Source organism: Haliotis asinina, chromosome 2 (assembly GCF_037392515.1).
Source record: "Haliotis asinina isolate JCU_RB_2024 chromosome 2, JCU_Hal_asi_v2, whole genome shotgun sequence".
Classification (NCBI taxonomy): Eukaryota; Metazoa; Mollusca; class Gastropoda; order Lepetellida; family Haliotidae; genus Haliotis; species Haliotis asinina.
The window spans coordinates 49,982,941-50,004,282 of NC_090281.1; the positions used below are offsets into that span (position 1 = coordinate 49,982,941).

General features: G+C 39.7%; 2 protein-coding genes across 4 annotated transcripts; one reads left to right on the top strand and one right to left on the bottom strand.

The window, feature by feature from the left end:
• Window positions 1–1,897: 1,897 nt before the first annotated feature.
• Window positions 1,898–12,104, bottom strand: LOC137273870 (dynein axonemal assembly factor 6-like). Of its 3 annotated transcripts, none has more exons than XM_067806765.1 (7): window positions 12,014–12,104; window positions 7,947–8,024; window positions 7,515–7,590; window positions 6,754–6,850; window positions 5,993–6,089; window positions 4,468–4,553; window positions 1,898–2,802 (listed from the first exon to the last, which is right to left on the bottom strand). In XM_067806765.1, the coding sequence occupies exons 2-7, from the start codon at window positions 8,022–8,024 to the stop codon at window positions 2,676–2,678; spliced, it is 561 nt and encodes a 186-aa protein (XP_067662866.1). In that variant the 5' UTR covers window positions 12,014–12,104; the 3' UTR covers window positions 1,898–2,675. The 3 variants fall into 3 exon arrangements, with proteins under 3 accessions (XP_067662866.1, XP_067662865.1, XP_067662867.1); XM_067806764.1 differs by lacking the exon at window positions 12,014–12,104 and adding an exon at window positions 9,647–9,840; XM_067806766.1 differs by lacking the exon at window positions 12,014–12,104 and adding an exon at window positions 11,889–11,964 and having other exon boundaries at window positions 2,584–2,802.
• Window positions 12,082–15,673, top strand: LOC137273868 (heat shock protein 68-like). Its single transcript, XM_067806762.1, has one exon. It carries the CDS (start codon window positions 12,274–12,276, stop codon window positions 14,173–14,175), a length of 1,902 nt encoding a protein of 633 aa, XP_067662863.1. The 5' UTR covers window positions 12,082–12,273; the 3' UTR covers window positions 14,176–15,673.
• The last annotated feature ends 5,669 nt before the right edge of the window (window positions 15,674–21,342 follow it).

A 21,342-nucleotide genomic window follows, 5' to 3' on the forward strand; every position in this document is an offset into this window, starting at 1 on the left:
CGTAAACAATTAAAACAGTTTTATCCAATAAACAAGAATTTTCAATTTCGTCATGACATCACTTCGACTTTCCATTTCCCGTGGCGACGTAGCTGTTTCACACACTACAGATAAATTCAAATTAAAATCTCCTGCAACTAGAAATGTTGCCTAGAAACGTGCTCGTGAAGTTGGATGGAGCAAGTCTAACAAGCACTGCCCTGACAACTGAGAAATGTGTGGAACGTGCGGAAGTTGGCAGACTGGCTTGTTTCGGAGGTACGCGAGTCGTTCACTGACAGCGTGGGTAGACGTTACCTGGCTCGGTTCACAATCCTGAAGCGTTATCTCGCAGGAACGTCTTGGCGCTCTCGCTGAGTCAGAACATCATGATGTCGGGATGCACATTTTCGTAACCTGACTTAACCACGGCTGTTAACTATTCCCCAACTGTAGACTGGGAGTGAGTGGATGAGCTCGGTTGTCCCCGCTTTGGTGAGTGAGTGAGTGAGTGAGTGAGTGAGTGAATGAGTTTAGTTTGACGTGTGGGTGAGTATGATTTGACGCAGCTTTTAGCAATATTCCACCAATATCGCGGCGTGGGACATCTGAAATGGACTTCACACATTGTGCCCACGTGGGAATCGAACCCAGGTCTTCAACGTGATGAGCGGATTTTAACGGTCAAGCTCGTATCCACCGCCCCTTTAGTTTTACCCAATATTTCAATAACTCTTGGGACACCAACGATGGTCCCCTCTTTGACCATAGTTGACAAACACATATGTACGATAATAAGTATTTAGCTGCATTTTGTATTTTTTGGTGTACGCGTGCGGGAGCGAGTGTTGAGTGATTTCCTTAATTCTGCATATGATGCTGGCCTATCAATCTAGTGATTGATATCATGAGCAACAGCCAGTGCAATCAATTTATCATGCACGTCAACCAAGTCGCTGTTTGACAATCAAAAGTTGAGTACCGGTAAAACTAATAAGTCAGTAAGCAAGTCTCAATACATGATCCAGTAAATTGCCTCTTACAGCCAAAATAGGTTGAGGAGAGATAAAGGATGGCATGCGATGGATTGTTTACGTGATTCCCAACAAGTTGCAGCTGCATGCCTGGCAAACAGTGAATTTGCATTAATGACGTTTATTGAAGCAAGTAAACAAACACTTGAAGAGACATTCACCAACACACCATCATTCCTGCAACACCCTGGTGCCATGGGCACACTGTGCTATGTAGCCTCAACGTCAGTGGAAATAGCATGGTTTACCAACATGTCTCCCTATTGATCCTCTCTGGTGCAGATGTACCTAGCCTGGGATGTTTTGAAAAGATTAATCAACAATTCCCTGTATAAGATGATATGGTGAACCACTTCTGGATTAAACAATCTAGTTATATTATGGAAAATAATTGTCTGCAGGTTGTTGCGTGCCTGCGTGCGTGTGCATGATACCATGTACCAGTTTAAGTTCGAGACCGAATCAGATACTGTATGTTGAATCAGTCCTCATGTAAACCCTTAATGCCGAGTCCCAGGCAGGGTAACAAAAAGTACCTTTTAATGTCTCGTGGAATAACATCACACAACTAATATTTTGCTTTCAGGGCAGAAGTTCTGTCTATTGTACCAATCTCATATCAACCTCTGATAGTTTAAGAGATCACATCTTTGCACCTATATTTATAATAGTGAGTGAGTGAGTTTAGTTTATTTAGCAATATTCCAGCAATATTCCAGCAATGTCATGTCAGTGGACACCAGAAATAGGGTTCACACATAGTACCCACATAGGGTTCACACATAGTACCCATGTGGGTAATAAAACCTGTGTCATCGGTGTGATGAGCAAACACTTATACTACTAAGCTACAGCACCCCTCCTATTTATAACAAGACAACATATTCATAAGTACTTTTATGTAAATATCTTTGGAAGTTTGACAAAATCATCAGGCCAATGCAAAATCAGTTCCATATACCATTTGACCAATTTAAATCAACAGAATTCCTTTCAATGAAAAAGGAGTGAAATTGGAAATGTGATGAAAATGGACGGAATGTGCTCATTCATGGATAACTGATTTGCATAGACAAGCATAGAGCAAACAATATTCCACTTAAATGACAGCACCACAGTATGATGTTGGAGGAAATTGATGCAAGTTGCAACTTTAACCACTTTAGTCAAGTGCACAAGCAAGGATATGGAGCTGTTTACCTGAAGTCATAATCAGGGCAAATGGAGATTCAGAACCTTGGTCAAAGGCTTCTGGTGTGACCAAATGATGTAACCCTATACAAAGTATACATCCTACATTTTCTTCAAATACCTGCCATACCGACTGCATCCTTGGTCAAATCCCTTGCAGACTTGGCATAATGTACATTTACCCTTTTATCAAGATTCTGGAATTGCCTCAAAATATTATTCATTATTTTGGACCTGTCACGACCTCTGTTAATAATAAGCATGATTTGAATGAATGTATTCAATTCTCTGCGATCTGTTAATGATATGCAGTCATATTGATCCCTGAAATAACATGAGCTGTTGACGTCCCTGAATACCCAGCGAAACATATGCTAGACAAGCATTGTTGCTGAAACACTCATCAGTAGAGTCATGACATGCTATGGCTCAGCATCAAGTATTGCACTTTGGTTCCATCAAGTGAGATCCTCAGAAGTTCATAAAGTCATACTCTCTAATCATGTGTAATGTGACGACTAGTGTCTGTGACGAACTCTCCCACTGTGCCTTGCCGTTCTTGTGATCTACAGGGTGTGGTAGATGCAGCCCCAGCTTGCTGCAAGCAACAATCATCACATCGTGTAAAACAAATTGAGATGAATTAAATTAACTCAAATTAAACTGATATTAAACAAAAACTGATATTATATAAGTATTAACTTAACAGTTTTCCAGAGAGCATATGCTTGCTCCATCTATAGGATGTTTAAAGTTTGTCAAAGTTTGAAATCCTCTCATTTAATACATCATGAATCCCAGCACTATTAATCATTCCACCAAATATTATTACATTCTGAATAAAACTGTCTCAATAACAACTAGGTCTGCCATGAATACAATCTGTGGCAAATATGATATGTAACACAAATACTGGGTAACAAATATGAATAATTATTTATGAATACAATATTTATTTAAGAGATTGATGCACAATATGGAACACCCATGCTGACTGTTATGTTGTCATGATAATAACCAGTGATCTGACATGACACTCAAATTGGGTGTGTAACTGACTAACAGTTACAGCCCACTGTACCATGTTCAGTCATTGCAAACTAACATGATTTGCACTAGTGCAAAGCTAGTACATATTCCATTCTTGCATACCTCACTTTGAAAAGGGACATAAGGGCACAAGTAAAACATGCTCCATTAGACAAATGTCAATATTCAATCATATCTGGTTCTGGTAACCATGCCAGTGTTCCCAGAAGCATTCTAATTTATCGGTCCCCGGGACTGGAAGCAATGAAATATACCAGTCCCTCCTGAAGTTTTGCCGGTCCTATAACTATCACAAAGAATAAAAACGTATTCATTTGTATCTACCTTTTTTATTCTTCTGTCATCGTTAGAATACACTGGCTACTATGATCTAAAAATAGTATAGCGGGAAACCCAGTTTTGTTTTTACAACAAACAGCGTCAATTGAGTAATACTTTATTTTAAAACTCTGATGCATTTTATTCAAAGAAGATTTGGGATGGATTTTTTAATGTAAGCTCTCAAATTGAAACTGCCGGTCCTTGGGACTGGCGGACATTATGTTTACCAGTCCTTATCCAATATTTCTGGTCATATACCAGAATTTACCGGTTAACCGGAACACTGCATGCATAATGAACTGAATTCATGAGGGCCACAGTTTGATTCACCGAATATGCGAGTGCACTGGAACAGCCTTTGTAATAACCATATGAAGTTTCAGATTCAAGCAAGGTCAAGTACAAACCTCAAATCAAAGTCAAACTTCAAATACTGTAAAAAACAGAACATACACATTCAACCAAATACTGGTGCACTTAACACAAAATTCATTGCATCTTGAAAACACAAACCTTCAAAATAAATAATTACATTTTCAATATGGTACAAAATCATGACAATGTTTTTCAAACATCTTAAACAAACTCTGGTGTCATTAAGGGAACAAGTGTGGAAACTTCAGCTAAACATGTCTTTAGTTCCTCTTTGGGAATTTTATGACAATGGTCAACAGACAAACAGAACTATATATATAAGTTTGTTTGACTTTCAGCTGACATGAGTCAGAAGTCAAAGCAAATTTGTAAAACAAGTAATAAACATGACCTGGCGTTATCCTTAATTCATATCTTTCTGAGTGTGGATGTTGTTCATGTTCCCACAAAACCTGTATTTCAACTTCACAGATTTGTGCTTGTTGATTTACCTGTACAACAGGAAACATGTACTTACTATTTAGGTGTACGGCAGTCTAGAAACTTGGCCTTCACGTCTAGTTGGACATCAGCAATTTTAGTGTCCGGAAGCTTTATCTTGACCTGAAGAAAGAGTAATGAAGAGTTGAGTCAGGGTTTCTCACGCAGTGGCAGTCTGCTCTCCAGCTGGTCCTAGAGATTCAGAACACAATACAATTGTTGATAGTTGTTTCATGTTGAACTCAACAATACTTTAACTACACTACTTGACCAGAAGTGAGTCATCATTAGTGAAATTTCCATGGACTTACATTGTAATTAACTATTGTAAGAATAATTTACATAAACTGAGAAGTCATTCTATTTTGATATTTTGCAAACATCTTGGAAATTATCCTCAGCTATGTGTACCTGATTTTCTTTCATCTCTTGGTTCATTAGTTATCAAATGACACCTGATTAAGCACCATATATAAGTACAACTTTTGATCTACCCCACAGACAGCTGTGTTAATCCTGAATGGTATGTCTTATATATGTTGTTTAAAAAATTGCAGTTTTTGTAAAAATCATTGGAAAACAGACTGGAAATTATGTGTATGTAGCTGAGGTGATTTCCCAGATGGTAAGTAAATATTGAAAGCAATTCGACATTAACTAAACTTATGAGAATTATTCTTGCAATAGTTAATGAAAGTCTGTGGGAATTTCACTAACAATGACTCACTTATGGCTAGCTACTGTATCTGAACAGACAATCAAGTGCTTGACATCATGAGCATCAATCTAAGGAATTGGGAAAGATGACATAATAAAAGTGCAGGGCCAGACGTTTTTGCTGGATTTCAGATTTTGACAGTCAAATATTTAGTCTGTAGAATGAATGAATGAATGAATAAATGAATGAATGAATGAATGAATGCACACATGCATGAACGAACGAACAAAGAAACAAATGAATGAATGAATGAATTGTTTTGATCATTTGTTTCTGACAAGTAAAATATTCTTAGCCTGGTTTGACATCATCCTCAGGTATTCATTGTTATGGACTGGCTTGTCTGACAGTTGATTGGGGTTTAACAAGACAACCATATAGTTGTCACTGATGAAGAAAGGCTGGTAATTAATCTGTTTTAATCCTATCAAACAGTTCTTAGACTATCTTTATTGTCGTAGCAATCTTTACCAATGACACTTTACAAAAACTTTGACCATTTTTATCTTTATTATTTCAAGGTTGACAAATGTTGTTTAGTCCAGACCAATTTTATTTCTTGTTTGATGGATCTGCCTGCCATATTTTTTCATGAATAAGAAAAAAAATAAAAAAAATAAATAAAAATCCATAAAACAAGAAATGAAATTAGTCTGGCATTAACAAAAAAAATGAAGGGAAATAATGATGCCCAGTCGAGATAAATCTGACATCATCTACTAATAATGTGTCTAAGTCTGTGGCTGGGTCTGATGTATCTACACTGACATTGCTGCTGTCAGAGAATGTTAGTAAAATGAAACTCTTCAGACTGAAATACTCACACTGATAAACATTGACTTACCACCATGTCCTCACAACTAGCAGAGGATGGCGTCTTGTTTCCCATCCCCAAAAACATGTCTTCAGATGTGACTGCTTGTTTGTAAATGATATCATAACTGAAAAATAATAAACTGACCATCACCAGATGTGAGCATGGAGAAATAAAGGGAATCTCTAATTAAGTAACATAATTGATGTTACGGACAATGTTGAGACAAGTAAAAAGTTTTGTTTCTAAATATTTTGCTGATAAATTATCATTAGGTTAAACATTGAGGAAGAATAGCTTTTTTCACTGAAACTGATAACATGTATCAACATTTCAAAGATGGTAGACTATTTTTCAAATTCTAACAACTTCAAATAATCCAAGCTTTCAAACAATTGCAAGGTTTTTATAAGCTTTCATGACAAAATAACTTCATATGAATCAGTAGTACAGGATTTGTACACATTTTAAACTTATCACAGGTTTTCCAACCCAAAAGTTGTTTGAGTGGACATCAGGGATGTCATTGTGGATCCAATCTCAGTGTATCAATACATTTGTAATCCTGTATCAACACAAACTTACAGATATTGGTATTGAATGTGTTTGAGTGTACACAAAAAGAAAACACATGATTATTTTTCCTCAATTCTGTTTTAGCTATCTGATAGGTACATGCAGCATGTTTTGGTGAAATACAAACACATCTATTTCAAAGTAGCATATTGCTTGTCAGGTGATAAACAATATTCTGGTAAATGTTAGTGATTCATAACATAATATCATCTTACTCAGGCTGAGGCCGAGGGTCATACACAGATTCAAACTCAGACCCCTCTGGCACCTCCTCTTCATCCCATATGTCTTTAACTGATTTCTTAGGTCCTGCTGAAGTAAAAAGTAGTTTTGAATGTAAAGGGTGCAAGTTAGTGAGTCCAAGATTAGAATTGAAATGAATCTACTATGAGCCAGATATATACCATACATATCACAAATAATGGGTAACATATACAGCACTGGGAAACATGTAAAATAACAACTAAGTAGTTGATATATTATTCATTATATTCAGTGAAAATGAAAAAAACAAAACGTTTTCAACAAATACTCAGGAATATTCTTTCCTTGAGATCCCAAATATCAAACTGGATTCATGAAAGTTTAATGCTTGATTTTCTGAATGCAGGAGTGAATTGGCTTCTGGACATATCAAGATAAATCCCTCAAAATACTTTAGACAATGTTTACAAACTGAATATTGAATCTTGCTCATTCAATGTATCATCAGAAAATTTGGGGAAAATACCACCATCAATGATAAAAAAAATATATTTATAAGTTTGCCAGGCTCTAAGATGGTGGTTCCATAGTATTGTTTTGTTTGTAATACAAATCAGTTGTACACGCTTCCCACATCACAAAAACACACATCACATAAATCATTTGTAAATATGTTGGTGTGTGCATTTGTCAATGATCAGGCCATCATGTTACTAGATCATGTTCAACGTGTCAATGAGGAACATCTTTGTGAATGCACTCATCAACTTACCAGGTTTCTTTTCCTCTGTTTCTGACTTTTCAGGGACGATGTCAGCTGGTGTCATCTTTGCCATAGTATTTGAGGGCTGAAATGTACACACAATGGTACATTTTCAGTCTGAATCTCGTCAGTTGATAAACCTGCAATCTTCACATGCCATGGGGCAAATGTATTCTTTTGGATGTCCAGCTCATAAGAGTTCCCAAAATGATTTTTTGATGTTTTTTCAAATGTTGTATGTTGTACTGATACGAGTTTCGGGAACTACGCTTTTAAAAAGCGGTTCTGGATTGCAAGTTGTATCTGCAGTTATCGAAAAAAATTCGCTTTTCTGATTTGCAGAAAATATTATAACACACTCTTCATGATTATCAGGAATGAGAATAAGATGACATTATGACTTCAAGGATGAAAAGATCAGTTCTATAAATATGATCCTACCATGTCATCTTCACTGTCAGAATCATGTTTCTCTGGATGAAGTAGATCAACGAGGGCTGCAACATTTATTGGATCCATCTGAAAGTAATCACTGATTTAGCTATAACATTCCTTATTGATAATATGGACATCAATCAGTTCTACTCAGGGTTTAGTCATGGCAGAAGTAACTAACTAGTAATCCCCATGAATGGAAATATTTCTGTGGTAAAATTGGTTTTTGGTCATATGTCACTAAAACTAGCAAACCAGATTTTGTGAGAATCCACGGAACTCAACACCAGATCTTTGGAGGGATAGAATTACAATGTACCCTCATATCTACCCTGTCATGTCTACTGACAATTTACCAAGTAACTGGCATAAAATGTCACAAGTTACATCATGATGTATTGTGACATGTTTGTAAACTTTGCACAGTTGAATTCTTCTGGTAAACTGTTTGAGCTGTTTAAATACAGCGGAAGTTGTCAAAACTGGCATCTGTCCAGTCCCGCAAGTTGTCAGCACCAACATAAAATATGAATGAAATATGTGGCTTGTACATTTAGCATCAGCTCAACAATCCTGCACACTGTCTAATGCAAATTATTTCTTCAGTCCCAATGGGTGCCAGTTTAGACAGCTTCCACTGTATAGTGTCATGGTTCACGCACACGTGAATGTCATATAAACACCAACATTAAAACTGCATGCATTATTGGGATTCATATTAACAATAACACATAACAACACAATGAGTGAATTAGTGGGTGAGAACTTTTTGCTTAATGCGGCATTAGCAATGTTGCAGCTATTTCCGGTGACAACGCAATGACCAGTGACCAGTATCTAAGTAATCTCTGAATGTAAGCTACAACAGCAGCCCACAGGTAATTAGCCTGACCTCTCAAAGTTACATTTACTGTATCTTCTCATTCATTAATATGTTAAGTTTTAGAATGACTTACATAGAACTGATATTTAATGATGAATAGATGAGAAGAGAGGGTACCCACAGTTATTCATCATATGTACTAGTGACTGTCTGTATCTGCGGTAAATTATGTTTGAGTATTTCATCAAACAGATGAGTCATGCAATGACAAAGACATGACCGGATATTAAAGGACCGTTCATATTTCATGGTTAGTGGAGGTGATGATTTGAAAGGGTGTGTGGGGTGTCACCCATTTTCTTCTTGGGAGGTATGGGGTAGGGGTGGGTGGGACAATAACATTCAAATGGCATGGAAAAGAGGGGTGAATCACACTGTACACAATACTCCATCTCTGTCAGTCATGAATACCCAAACACCACTAGCCACAAATGGTGATCGGTCACTAGCACTACAGTAACACTGTCTTACTAAAGCTACAAACTCTTTTCTGAAATAATTAGGTTCCGGTGATTAGATGGAAAGATTTCTGCCCGTAGCCCCCGTTGTTTTAAATCATTCTACGTCTAGGAATAGACGGTTTTAAAGAAAGCCTACCCTAAACCTAATTGTAAGCATAATGTTAAATCTAAACCCTAAACCAAAATCCTAATCCTAGAAAAATCATAATTAATAGAATACATTTCAAGCGGGGGTTACGGGTGGAAAGTTCTGTTACGCAAGAATGTTTACTTTTTATGAGAACTTTATCCAAGGTTCTCAAAACGCCAAGGCTTAGACTAGCAGACGAACTTTCTAGTACGTTCGTTTATATTGTACTTACATCTGTGCTTGCACCCACGTAACGTCAATCAACAAGCGATAGAGCTTCGTTTGGCAATTTCTCAAATGATTGTCTGCTTAGTAATTTCGCATTCCATCGAAAGACACAAGACCTTGCAGCGTAGGTAAACAAATTTGGCAAGTTGCCGCAGGTTTTATCGCAGCAGATGTTCTATTTGTTTACTTCCGTCATGCGCACACGAAAAGTAGCAACAGGGACCTTTCATTTTACGCTATTATCATATTTCACAGTTTTCTGTTCTTGAGTTCCTTACATTATTATAAATAATATATCACTTATTGAAACTTTTTGTTAGGTTAGTAACTTGATATATAAGTCATTACAAACCAATCGCAAACATACAAATCATGATCAAACTACTTCAAAAAGTGACACCTCCCCTGGAGTCAGTCCTCATTAGCGAGTATGCTGAGATTTATATCACTTGTGAGATATGTACAATTAATATCTGTGAAAAAGGCCGCTCAACTAATGAAATTATATCTTACGTGCAGTTATCAGTTTTGTAACATTCATGTGGCTTTTCCGTGTGTGCACACGCCTTTGAAAGTATTCTAAATGACATTTTTTTTGTAAGGCATACCAGAAATATTCTGGAACATTCTCGAAATTTCAACTCGGACGAGGTTACATCACGAATCTTGAACACACACAGTATATATTTACTGGGAAAGTATACAAACCATAAGAACAAACGTTACAATTATATGTTGATGTTATGCGCAGTGTGCTTTGTGTTTGTGCTTGTGTGAGTGAGTGAGTGGGTTTAGTGTTACGCCGCTTTTAACACTATTCCAGCATTATGAGGGCAGCTGAGACCAGAATTGGCTTCACACGTTGTACACAATCAGGTGTTTATATGGTTTAGTCTCCGTTACTGACATGTCGTTGTGGGTCACACTGGAAGAATATATGTGACATAGATTATTGCACATAAAAATATTAAAACTTGTTTTAAAATTAGGGGAGAGGAGGAGGATCAGTGACTTTGTACTGGACGGGGACAACTTACTTTGTACACACATAATGGGATAGGGGTAGGGGTCATTCACACTGTACATGCTGCTTAAAAATCATCAATGACGCAATGTATGTTTATTTACCAGCATCTGCCTATGTATCCAAGCATGTATAAATATCACATACCGGGCTATAAATGTCATTATCCTGTTATGATCCCTGTCACATATGTTCGACACGATGTGAATGTCATTTATCGCTACACTCAGCAAATCCTTATATCACAGATGTCCCTAAAGAATCACGACCAGGAAATCCGTTTTGAATATCCGTTATCAATATACCAGTAATATCAAGGCAGGGGATACCAGAAAAGTAGCTTCACAATGTACACTGTGGGGATTCGACTTCTCTCGTGTCTTCTCCGTGACGAGCGAACACTTTAACCTCTATGCTACACCTACTTATTAACGCCATAATTAATGTCATCTGTGTGTGAGTGAGTTTAGTTTCACGCCGCACTCAACAATATTACAGCTATATGGCGGCTGTCTGTAAATAATCGAGTCTGGACCAGACGATCCAGTGGTCAACAACATGAGTATCGATCTGCGCAATTGGGAACCGATGACATGTGTCAACAAAGTCAGCAAGCCTGACCACCCGATCCCGTTAGTCGCCTCTTACGACATGGGTTACTGAAGGCCTATTCTACTCCGAATGCCATCTGTGCCATAGAGCACATCTTGACCGTAACTTACTGCGCTCTATAAATGCATGTATTACTGTAAATAGAATATGATGGTAGGCATCAGTCACTAGCACTGACGAACGGGTTTAGCCCAATCAGGAAAAAAAATACAAACATGCAAAAGGTATCCCAGACCAGGCTAAAAACGACCCATCCCCACCCCATCCCAAAATACCCACGTCTCACCCACACCCACATCCTAATCCACACCCACACCCACACCCCAGCAACCTGTGCTTGTCATACGTGAGACGCGATGATATATATATATAAGGAAGTCAGGCTCAGTGATATGGTTGACTGCATGCATTTGCCACAGTACCACAGTGACGACAGCAGCAACAACAGCTGCAACAACAATAGCAACAAAAGTTAACGACTGACCATATATAACAACTATACCAGCAGCTTGTCTATACTTAATTTCAGTGATCAGTGACACGATACATAACAACAGAACTCTACTAACACAAGAAAATAACCACTGCAAGTAAAAGGGTACAAAATTACCGAGCCGGCAAATTCTTTCTATCTGACGCCACACTGCGTCTTCTTATTCACAATATGTGTGTACACACACCTCTCTTAACGCCTTGAATACAGTGTAGCACGATGTTGCATCACAATTTGTTTACCTGCGGGGTTGGCGGGAGCGCGTTTCCATAGGACGACGCTGGGCGGTTCGAGAACTTGGCAGTCTGCCAAGAGCGAGAGCGTCGATTGAAGGCGAATGTTCCGGAACGCGTTGTGTGCGTGTATATATGTGTCTGGCTGACCGAGCGAGTTCAGACAACACGCTTTCAAGACCTGAGAGACGTTGGTAGAGAGATAACGTGAAAGTGCAGTTGCAAACTTCTTTGATTTCATTTTCCGAAGAGTCGAGAGCGCTACAGCCATGCCGAAGACACCAGCTGTTGGTATTGATTTGGGAACAACGTATTCCTGTGTTGGCGTTTTCCAACATGGTAAAGTTGAAATTATCGCCAACGACCAAGGTAACAGGACCACACCTAGTTATGTTGCGTTCACCGACACTGAGAGACTGTTAGGTGATGCAGCGAAAAATCAAGTTGCTTTGAATCCAAGCAATACTGTGTTTGATGCAAAACGTCTGATTGGGAGGAAGTTTAGTGATCGAGCAGTTCAGAGTGACATGAAGCACTGGCCTTTCAAGGTCGTCTCAAAGGGAGATAAGCCGATGTTACAGGTGGAATTTAAAGGGGAAAATAAGTTGTTTGCACCCGAGGAAATCAGTTCCATGGTTTTAACAAAGATGAAGGAGACAGCCGAAGCTTACCTGGGCAGTAAGGTTACAGATGCAGTTATCACCGTTCCGGCATATTTCAACGATTCCCAGCGGCAGGCGACGAAAGACGCCGGGACAATTACCGGTCTCAACGTCCTGAGAATTATCAACGAGCCGACCGCAGCTGCACTGGCATATGGCTTGGACAAGAATCTTAAAGGTGAGAAGAATGTATTGGTGTACGATCTGGGTGGCGGTACCTTCGACGTCTCCATCCTCACCATCGACGAAGGGTCGATGTTTGAAGTAAGGTCAACAGCTGGGGATACCCATCTTGGTGGAGAGGATTTCGACAACCGACTCGTAAACCACTTCAAGGACGAGTTCAAGAGAAAATACAAGAAGGAACTTTCCGGGAACCACAGGGCTATCCGACGCCTGCGCAGTGCTTGTGAACGGGCCAAGAGAACATTGTCAAGCAGTACAGAGGCTGGAATAGAGATTGACTCTCTTCATGAAGGTATTGACTTTTATTCTAAAATCACAAGAGCTAGATTTGAGGACCTGTGCGCAGACTTGTTCCGCAGCACCATGGAACCTGTCGAGAAAGCTCTGGTCGATGCCAAAATGGACAAGGGTAAAATTGACGATATCGTAATGGTCGGGGGATCGACCCGTATTCCCAAAATTCAGAAACTGCTTCAAGAATTTATGAACGGGAAAGATCTGAACAAGTCTATCAACCCGGATGAAGCAGTTGCTTATGGCGCTGCAGTCCAGGCCGCCATCTTGTCCGGCGATACCCATGAGACCATCAAGGACGTGTTGCTGGTTGATGTTGCCCCACTGTCTCTTGGTATTGAGACAGCCGGAGGGGTAATGACGAAACTGGTGGAGAGAAATGCTCGCATACCTTGCAAAACATCAAAAACATTCACAACGTATTCTGATAACCAGTCGGCAGTGTCGGTGCAAGTCTTTGAAGGCGAGAGAGCTATGACTAAGGATAATAATCTTCTAGGTCGCTTCGACCTGACGGGAATTCCCCCCGCTCCTCGTGGGGTGCCCCAGATTGACGTCGTGTTTGACATTGATGCCAATGGCATCATGAACGTATCCGCTCAGGACAAGAGCACCGGGAAGTCCAGCAAGATCACCATTACAAATGACAAAGGCAGACTCAGCAAGGAGGAGATTGACAGAATGGTCAACGAGGCCGATAAATATCGAGAAGAGGACGAGAAACAGCGAGAACGCGTAACAGCCAGGAACCAGCTCGAGGCTTACGTCTTCAGTGCCAGGCAAGCCGTGGGCGACGCTGGTGACAAGCTTCCTCAAGCTGATAGAGACACTGTCAACGCCAAATGTGAGGAGACTCTGAAATGGTTGGATGCTAATATGCTGGCTGAGAAAGACGAATATGATTATCAGCTTAAGGAAATCCAAAAAACGTGCCAACCTGTCATGATGAAGCTTCACGGCTCTGGTCAGTCGTCTGGGGGTCAAGGTCAGGCTCAGGGTCAAGGCCCGACTGTGGAAGAAGTGGATTAAAATGTTCAGTGTCTGTGTATCACTGCTGTGTCGTACAACATAACCAGCTATGTCGCTGTTGATAGACTGACATTCTGAATAATTCGGGACATGATCTGCATAATATGGAGAATCACTGGTGCTGCACAAGGGATTATAATAACTGGTGTATGTATATTTTGAATAATGTCGGCAAGGTATCTGGAATGACAGCATGTAACCCTCATCTCATCTGAGGCTCAATGATTACGACGAATTTTACAATTTCTTTTCGTATCGACTGGTTTATTACGTGAGCAGTATAGATGAAAGACTGGGAAGAGCATTTAGTCAAAAGGTACATGCTTGCTCAGCGAGAGACTGCGGGTTGTGTGCTCCTTTTGAAGATGTGTCTGTGCTCTCATCGTCTCCCCATACTATATCCTGTGTTTAAAAATACATCACTGCTCGCATTGTGATCTAAACGACTACGTGTAAAACCCCACAGAGCAAACGAGATAGGGCCAAGTCGACATAGGTTGTCTCCCTTGGCTCAATACAACCACGCACTCTCTTGACAGGGTATTAATTGTAGTCTCTCTTTATGCATTACCGTAAGTTAATTTTGGCAATGTTTGAAATTCAATTCATTATCTTAGAACAGCCTATTCTGATTTGAAATGGGTATATTGCTTCTCCCCTTTAAATGAAAGGAACTTTCATAGATGCCTGTTCATTTGAATGAATACTAGTATATTGTTGATTATTACGGTTATCAATAAGTATTTTGTTGTTTTATGGGACTAATGTTGCTATCAGGTATATGTGTTGTTTAAATACTAACGATTATACACTTCCATAATTTCTTTACTAATTACCCTCAGACAAGAAACTTGTTCTGAAATTGCAATATTGATTTTGGCAAAATTTATGCCCCAGGACTTTATGGAAGCTAGTTTTTGCCTCCACGTGTGTTGCTACGTAACGGAATGCTTGGTAATGCATTTCCAGGAGAATATTTTGTTTTAGTTAATTATTTAAGCTTTTATGAAGACATTAATACTACCGGGCAATGGAAAGTAAAGGTGTTTCCCTGGATTTGAACGAGACCGAAAAGTTAGCCTAACCTTACTTACCCAGATAGTCGTCGTAGCACAGCTGACGGATCAAAACACAGGTGTGATACCTGGATAAAACACAGGTGTGATGGCCGGATCAAACTACAGACTGTTGTCCTGATCAAACTAACAGGTGTGGTGGCCGGATTAAATAATGACTATCGAATAACCATTATTTGATTTTGGTATTTTGGGAGTTTTTTTTCAATTTGAGTCACCATGAAACATGGGTGTATATTTTCTTTTGCCCGGGAGATGATTTCTTTCTGCTGACTGCATAATAGTTATGCATACGCATATCAGTTGCTTTGTGACTTTACTTGTACATGATGACGTGTCAAATGCGTTGTCTTTGATGACGTTACTGTTATTATTTGTTAATATGGTTTATTATTTGCAATAAAACATTGATGGACATCAAATGTTTCTTTTGTTTATTTCTGAATGTGTGATAGACACGGGGCTGATGGGTAACCTTTTGGTATCACACATGGGAGATGTCATTTCTAATTTCCCTAGCCACAGTATCGCTGTAAATGGCGGAAAAACCCACTGTTTGTATGAAGAGATGATTTTGCATAGTGCCTGCCTTAATAAAGCGGCTTAAAACTTCACTTACTCTACAAACATGAACTGGCCTTTTCACAGTTAAGACAGCGAGGGGTCTGGTAGTTAACGCGTTTGCTCGTCACGCCGAAGACCTAGGTTCGATTTGCACATTTGCACAATGTGTGAAGTGCATTTCTGGTAATTTTGCTTAAATATTGCTGACAGCGGCGTGAAAGCCAACTCACTCCGTCCCTCGGAGTTACTAGGAAATTGTGTAAGTTCATTCAACAACCTAATCACACTGCACTCAAAGTCTCCACGCAACTTAAACCGCTAAATTGTTGAACTTATGACCACGAACGTACTTGCAGTGAGCTATGTTTATATTTATTATTGAGCGATGTTATTTGACGTATAAAAATACCCGTGTTTCCATTGAAACTCTTGGCTATCTAACTAACGAGCAAGCTTAGTTCTACAACAGTAGTATACATGTATTTACATATTTATAATGTTGCAGGTTTATTCCCAAGTTGAAACGACAAACGAATGAGTGAAAGAGTTTAGTTTTATGCCGCAATCAGCACTATTCCAGCAATATTCCAGCAATATGGCGGTGATCTGTAAATAATCGAGTCTGCACCTTAAATCCTGTGATCAACAGCGTGAGCATCGATATGCGTAATTGGGAACCAATGATATGTGTCAACCCAATAAGCAAGTCTGACCACCGGTCCCGTCCATCGCCTCTTACGACAAGCATGGGTTACTGAAGGCCAATATTCTAACCCTACCTTCACGTGTTGAAATAGACTAACAGCTAGTCTCTGAAATGAACATATTTTACTGACAAAACGTTCATAGTAAAAAAAATAATATAATGAAATGGAGCCCTGAGACTTTCTTCATTTTCAGAAAATCTAGACTTGCCACATTTTCTAGACTTGCATGGGTTTTCTTGGATATATATACTTCAGGGTCTGTACGACAGACTAGGGTTGAAACGGAAAAGTGAACCGGGAATTAGTCTGTAAGAGAAGTACTGGTAAACACATATAAGATGATCCACGACCTGACAAAAGACCCCAGTTTGCATACTTGGGAACGCCCCACAGAACGATGCACTTGAAACAAGAGGGAGACAGGTTGTCTGATAAATATCGAGAAGTTCATTTTCCCCGTGCGTTTCACGCATGAATTGTTATAGCACACTCGATTTGAGAACAGGCACAATCCCAACGAATTGAATCAACACAATATACTGAGCAAATATGCTAAGGACCTCCGATCCATTTCACGAAGCAAATGACATTTTCCTGGGGTTTTTTTAAACAAAATTGTTGAATATCTAAAATGCTTGTCAATGCCCCAAGCATCTATTTGTCTTCGTCTTAACTAAAGGTTAGCGTGGAATATCAGTATCTTATGCCTGAAATTGCAGTCCTGTCATTCGAAGGAATATGCGGTGTTGATTTCATGTCACGGTTAGCATGTATTGCACGTGCATAATCGTCAAGCTACCTGTAGCAGCCAAGTGTACTCGCCCAATTCGTTGTACCGCCTCTAATGTCACAAATGCGTTTAGTGCGCAGGATCATCTAATATGTGTCTATCAGTAGGTATCAAGCCCAATAAACAACAAACAAATGTGATGTAATTAACTACTGTATTCTAAAAGACAACCTTCACAAATCAATACAAAGGTATCACAATGACAGTAAAACCCAGAGATAGTGCATAACAAGAGCAGAGGTTACAGCGATGAAGATGGTAACATTAACAGTGCTCCAACTTCCGACATTAGGCTCAGGCTGAGTATCTCAGGATAGACAGTGACCACACGCAGCTTTGGTGTGCTTGTGGACTGAGATGTATTGAGTGAGTGGACGCCAGTATGAACTTCACCCATTGCACCCATGCGGGGGATCGAACCCGGGTCTTTGGTATGACCACCACCACCACTCCCCCACCCGTGCCTCGGAGATGTAACGTTAGGTGACGTTGTTGGTGGTAAAGTATAAGGACGACAAAGACCAAAACTACTTGTGCTCAATTCGTAACTGATGGGGACACCAACAGACAATGTTATGACTAAACATACCGAAACACAAGTCTCATTCACCTTATCAAACATTGACCTACTTTTCAGTTGATCCGAATTTTCTCGTGTGAATGTGTAAGTTGACACCACAAACGACCCTGGTTAAAATGAATTCCAATTCCTTGTTTCAAAAGAAAATGATATTTACAAATGAATTGTAATTTTAATCTTTAATAACACCGTCTTTCTACACTTAGGTTCAGGAAGCACACCTTAACTGTGGAATTATAGACTGTCCCTGTTTGATGAGGTCGTAAAATGGCTACCCAACCGCCCTGGACTTAGAGGTGATTCTTCCTTATCAGCAGTGTGTGGGCATTTAGAGAACAGTGATCAAGACGAAATGTTGTTAAAACAACATCATCAAACTCTCCTATCTCTATTATGATGGCGATTTAGTTTTGTGTCCTAGATTCAAAATCCCAAAAGATTTACAATTTCATGAAACCTGACTTCACAATGGCACATTTAAAAATCTCTTTGACAAGGACTGATAATCAACTCCTGTAGCAATATTCTGACTTGGCAAAATTATCTGCTGTTTCATTACCCTGCAAACCGAGAAGAGCTGGTACCCATACAATATCACATTAGATATATGGAGTTTTCAGAACTGTGTCTGGTTTCAAAATGTTTTGATATAAGTTATTTATGGACCCTTTTACCCAGAGGCCGTGATGACCGCAATGGTTGACAATGAATCGGTAAAATGATTGCTTCATGGTCATATTTTCCCAATGCCATAAGTTCTGCTGCACAAACCTGACATGTAATCATGAAGTCTGGACACATATGATATAATGTATTAAGGGATCCAGCAATACGATCATGCAAGACTGTCAGGAAACTGTTTTCAAATGTGTAGAACAACATCATGTCGCCATTAACGTATATTGGTATAAAACCATCTTCGTAAGATTCCTTGACGGAAGGTTTTAGAACTGCTTGTATTTCTAAACTGCTCTACCAACATGTCAGCATTTTAGTATTCGTGTTACGGTTGCCAAATAACCTCAATACAGAAAGAAGAAACCTCGTGAAAGCACGTTCCCTTATCTATTTACAGCTGTTGTCGCAAGCTTTGCGATACAAACAATAAACCTGGAAAGCATTAAGGAACACTTTCGCTTGCTGTGATCCCTTATTTTTTCCCCATAGTTTATTCATGGTGGTGTAAAGCAAGGTGACCAGTTTTCTGTTTCCATATTTCTGGTCAAACCGATGGTATCAGTACTGACAGGTTTACAGTGTTCCCAGAAATTATTGAGAAAATCTTTGTTTTTTTCCTAATGATGCTAAGATTGGAAAAAGGGCTTTCACTATGCACTAAGCAGACTAAATAAGGGAGACAACTCTTGAAGGCTTAGAAGGCAGCTCATTACGTCAAGAGTTATCTCCCTTGTCTGAGCAGACGGCTTCCTGTGTTGACATGGCAGAATTTACAGCAAGAGAGAAAAGAAAGCTCATTCTAGATGATTTTGAAAGGGGTGAGGCTGATGCTAAAGTGTTAGCTTGTAGACATGGTATTCCTCTGTCTACAGTATACAGAACTTTGAAGAATATTCAAACAGGAACCGGGATAGAGCACAAAGCAGGGGCAGGTCGGCCTAGGAAATTCAGTGTTGTGGATCGCCGATGACTTGGGCAGATTGTGAGTAGGGGCAAATTGAAAAGTGTTGAGAACATCAGAAATGAAATGATTAGCAGAGGAAGTCCTCAGGTATGCAATGAAACAGTTAGGCAGGAATTACAGAGACTTAATTGGGTGAAAAAAACGTGGAATTCCCTCGCCGTTGATGAAAGATGCACAAAAGGAAAAACGTTTAAACTGGTGTCGGGCTCATGAAAATCAAGATTGGGATAATGTTTTCTTTTCGGATGAAAGTTCTGTTTGGCTTTTCCCTAATTGTGTGAAAATTTGGACCAAAGATACTGTCAAACCTATCTACCAGCGACCAAAACATAGCCCGAAGTTTCACATGTGGGGTGGCATATCGGCTCGCGGAGTGACGCCATTGTGTGTTTTCACGGGAAACTTGACAAAATACGTTGACATTCTAAATGGTCACCTTCTTCCGACAGCACAAACATTGTATGAAGATGATTGGATTTTCCAGCATGATAATGACCCAAAACACACTGCACGCTATGCAAAACAGTGGTTGTCGGGCGAAAATGTTCAAGTTTTAGACTGGCCCAGTTACAGCCCAGACCTAAACCCAATTGAGAATGTGTGGGGAGTCATGAAGGACAGAATAAACCAAAAGGGACTGAGAAATATTGAAGATATGAAGGCCGAGGTGGTCCAATATTGGGATACCCTGTCACACGATTACCTACAAACTTTGATGGGTAGTGTGCCTGTAGGCGTATTCAGGCATGCATTGCTGAGCGAGGAGGTCTAACAAAGTACTAAAACAAGACTGAGACTGTAAAAGGATGATGTTTTAACATGTTTATGTAAGTAAAACGCCAGAAGTTAATAAACGTAATGAGTTACATGACGCAACATGATTCTCAATAATTTCTGGGAATACTATATACCGAATAAGGATACACGAGGTCCTGAGGTAATGTGCAGGAGCAAGTGAGATGTTTTTAGCGATATCCTAGCATTAATATTAGAAATGGACACTTAGTGGGTAAGATAAGGAATCGAATCCGGACCTTGAGCGTGGCTCTCTAGAAAGAGGGCACTTTAACCACTCGGCTACCTCACTGGCTTTAGAGTGTGGGAATACATATACTGAGTCAAGAAACTTCACAAAATGTAATTTTAAAAAATAATGAATAATATTTCTCTGATGATACACCTGTGTATCCTGAATGGTATCCCTATATTTCGTCTCTAGAAAAATGTTAGAAAAACACACTCAAACCCATCCATTCGTCGTGCAAATGACGTTAGTGCCAAATCAGGTTTTGCACGTGCAGTCGATCACGAGATCTTCACATCGAAATTTTCTTCATTTGCACGTGTTTGAATTGGCCACAAGAATTGAAAAAAACCCCACACTTTTAAACCACAGTTCTAACGGTACTTTACATGAAATGTCACGATTGTCCAATGTGCAACGTGAACATGCCGTTGGCATGTTGCACGCGGGAAGATCAGGTATTGACATCGCAAGAGCAATGGGATGCAGCCGTCGCACTGTGCATGACTTGCGAGGTCGTCTACAACAAACTGACACCCCTTCTGATCGCCCACGGTCGGGTCATCCACGTGTGCCGTTACGAGCAGAAGACCGTCAAATCATCCTACGTCACCTACGTGACATAATTCTGCCGGCTACACGAACCAGGGCTGAGATGTTCACAGGTCGACTGTCCTCACAGACCATTCGAAATCGGTTGTGGGCTGCCAGTCTCCATTCTCGACGTCAATATCGTGAGCCAGTATCGACGCCGTTTCATCAACGTCAACGTCTGCTGTGGGCC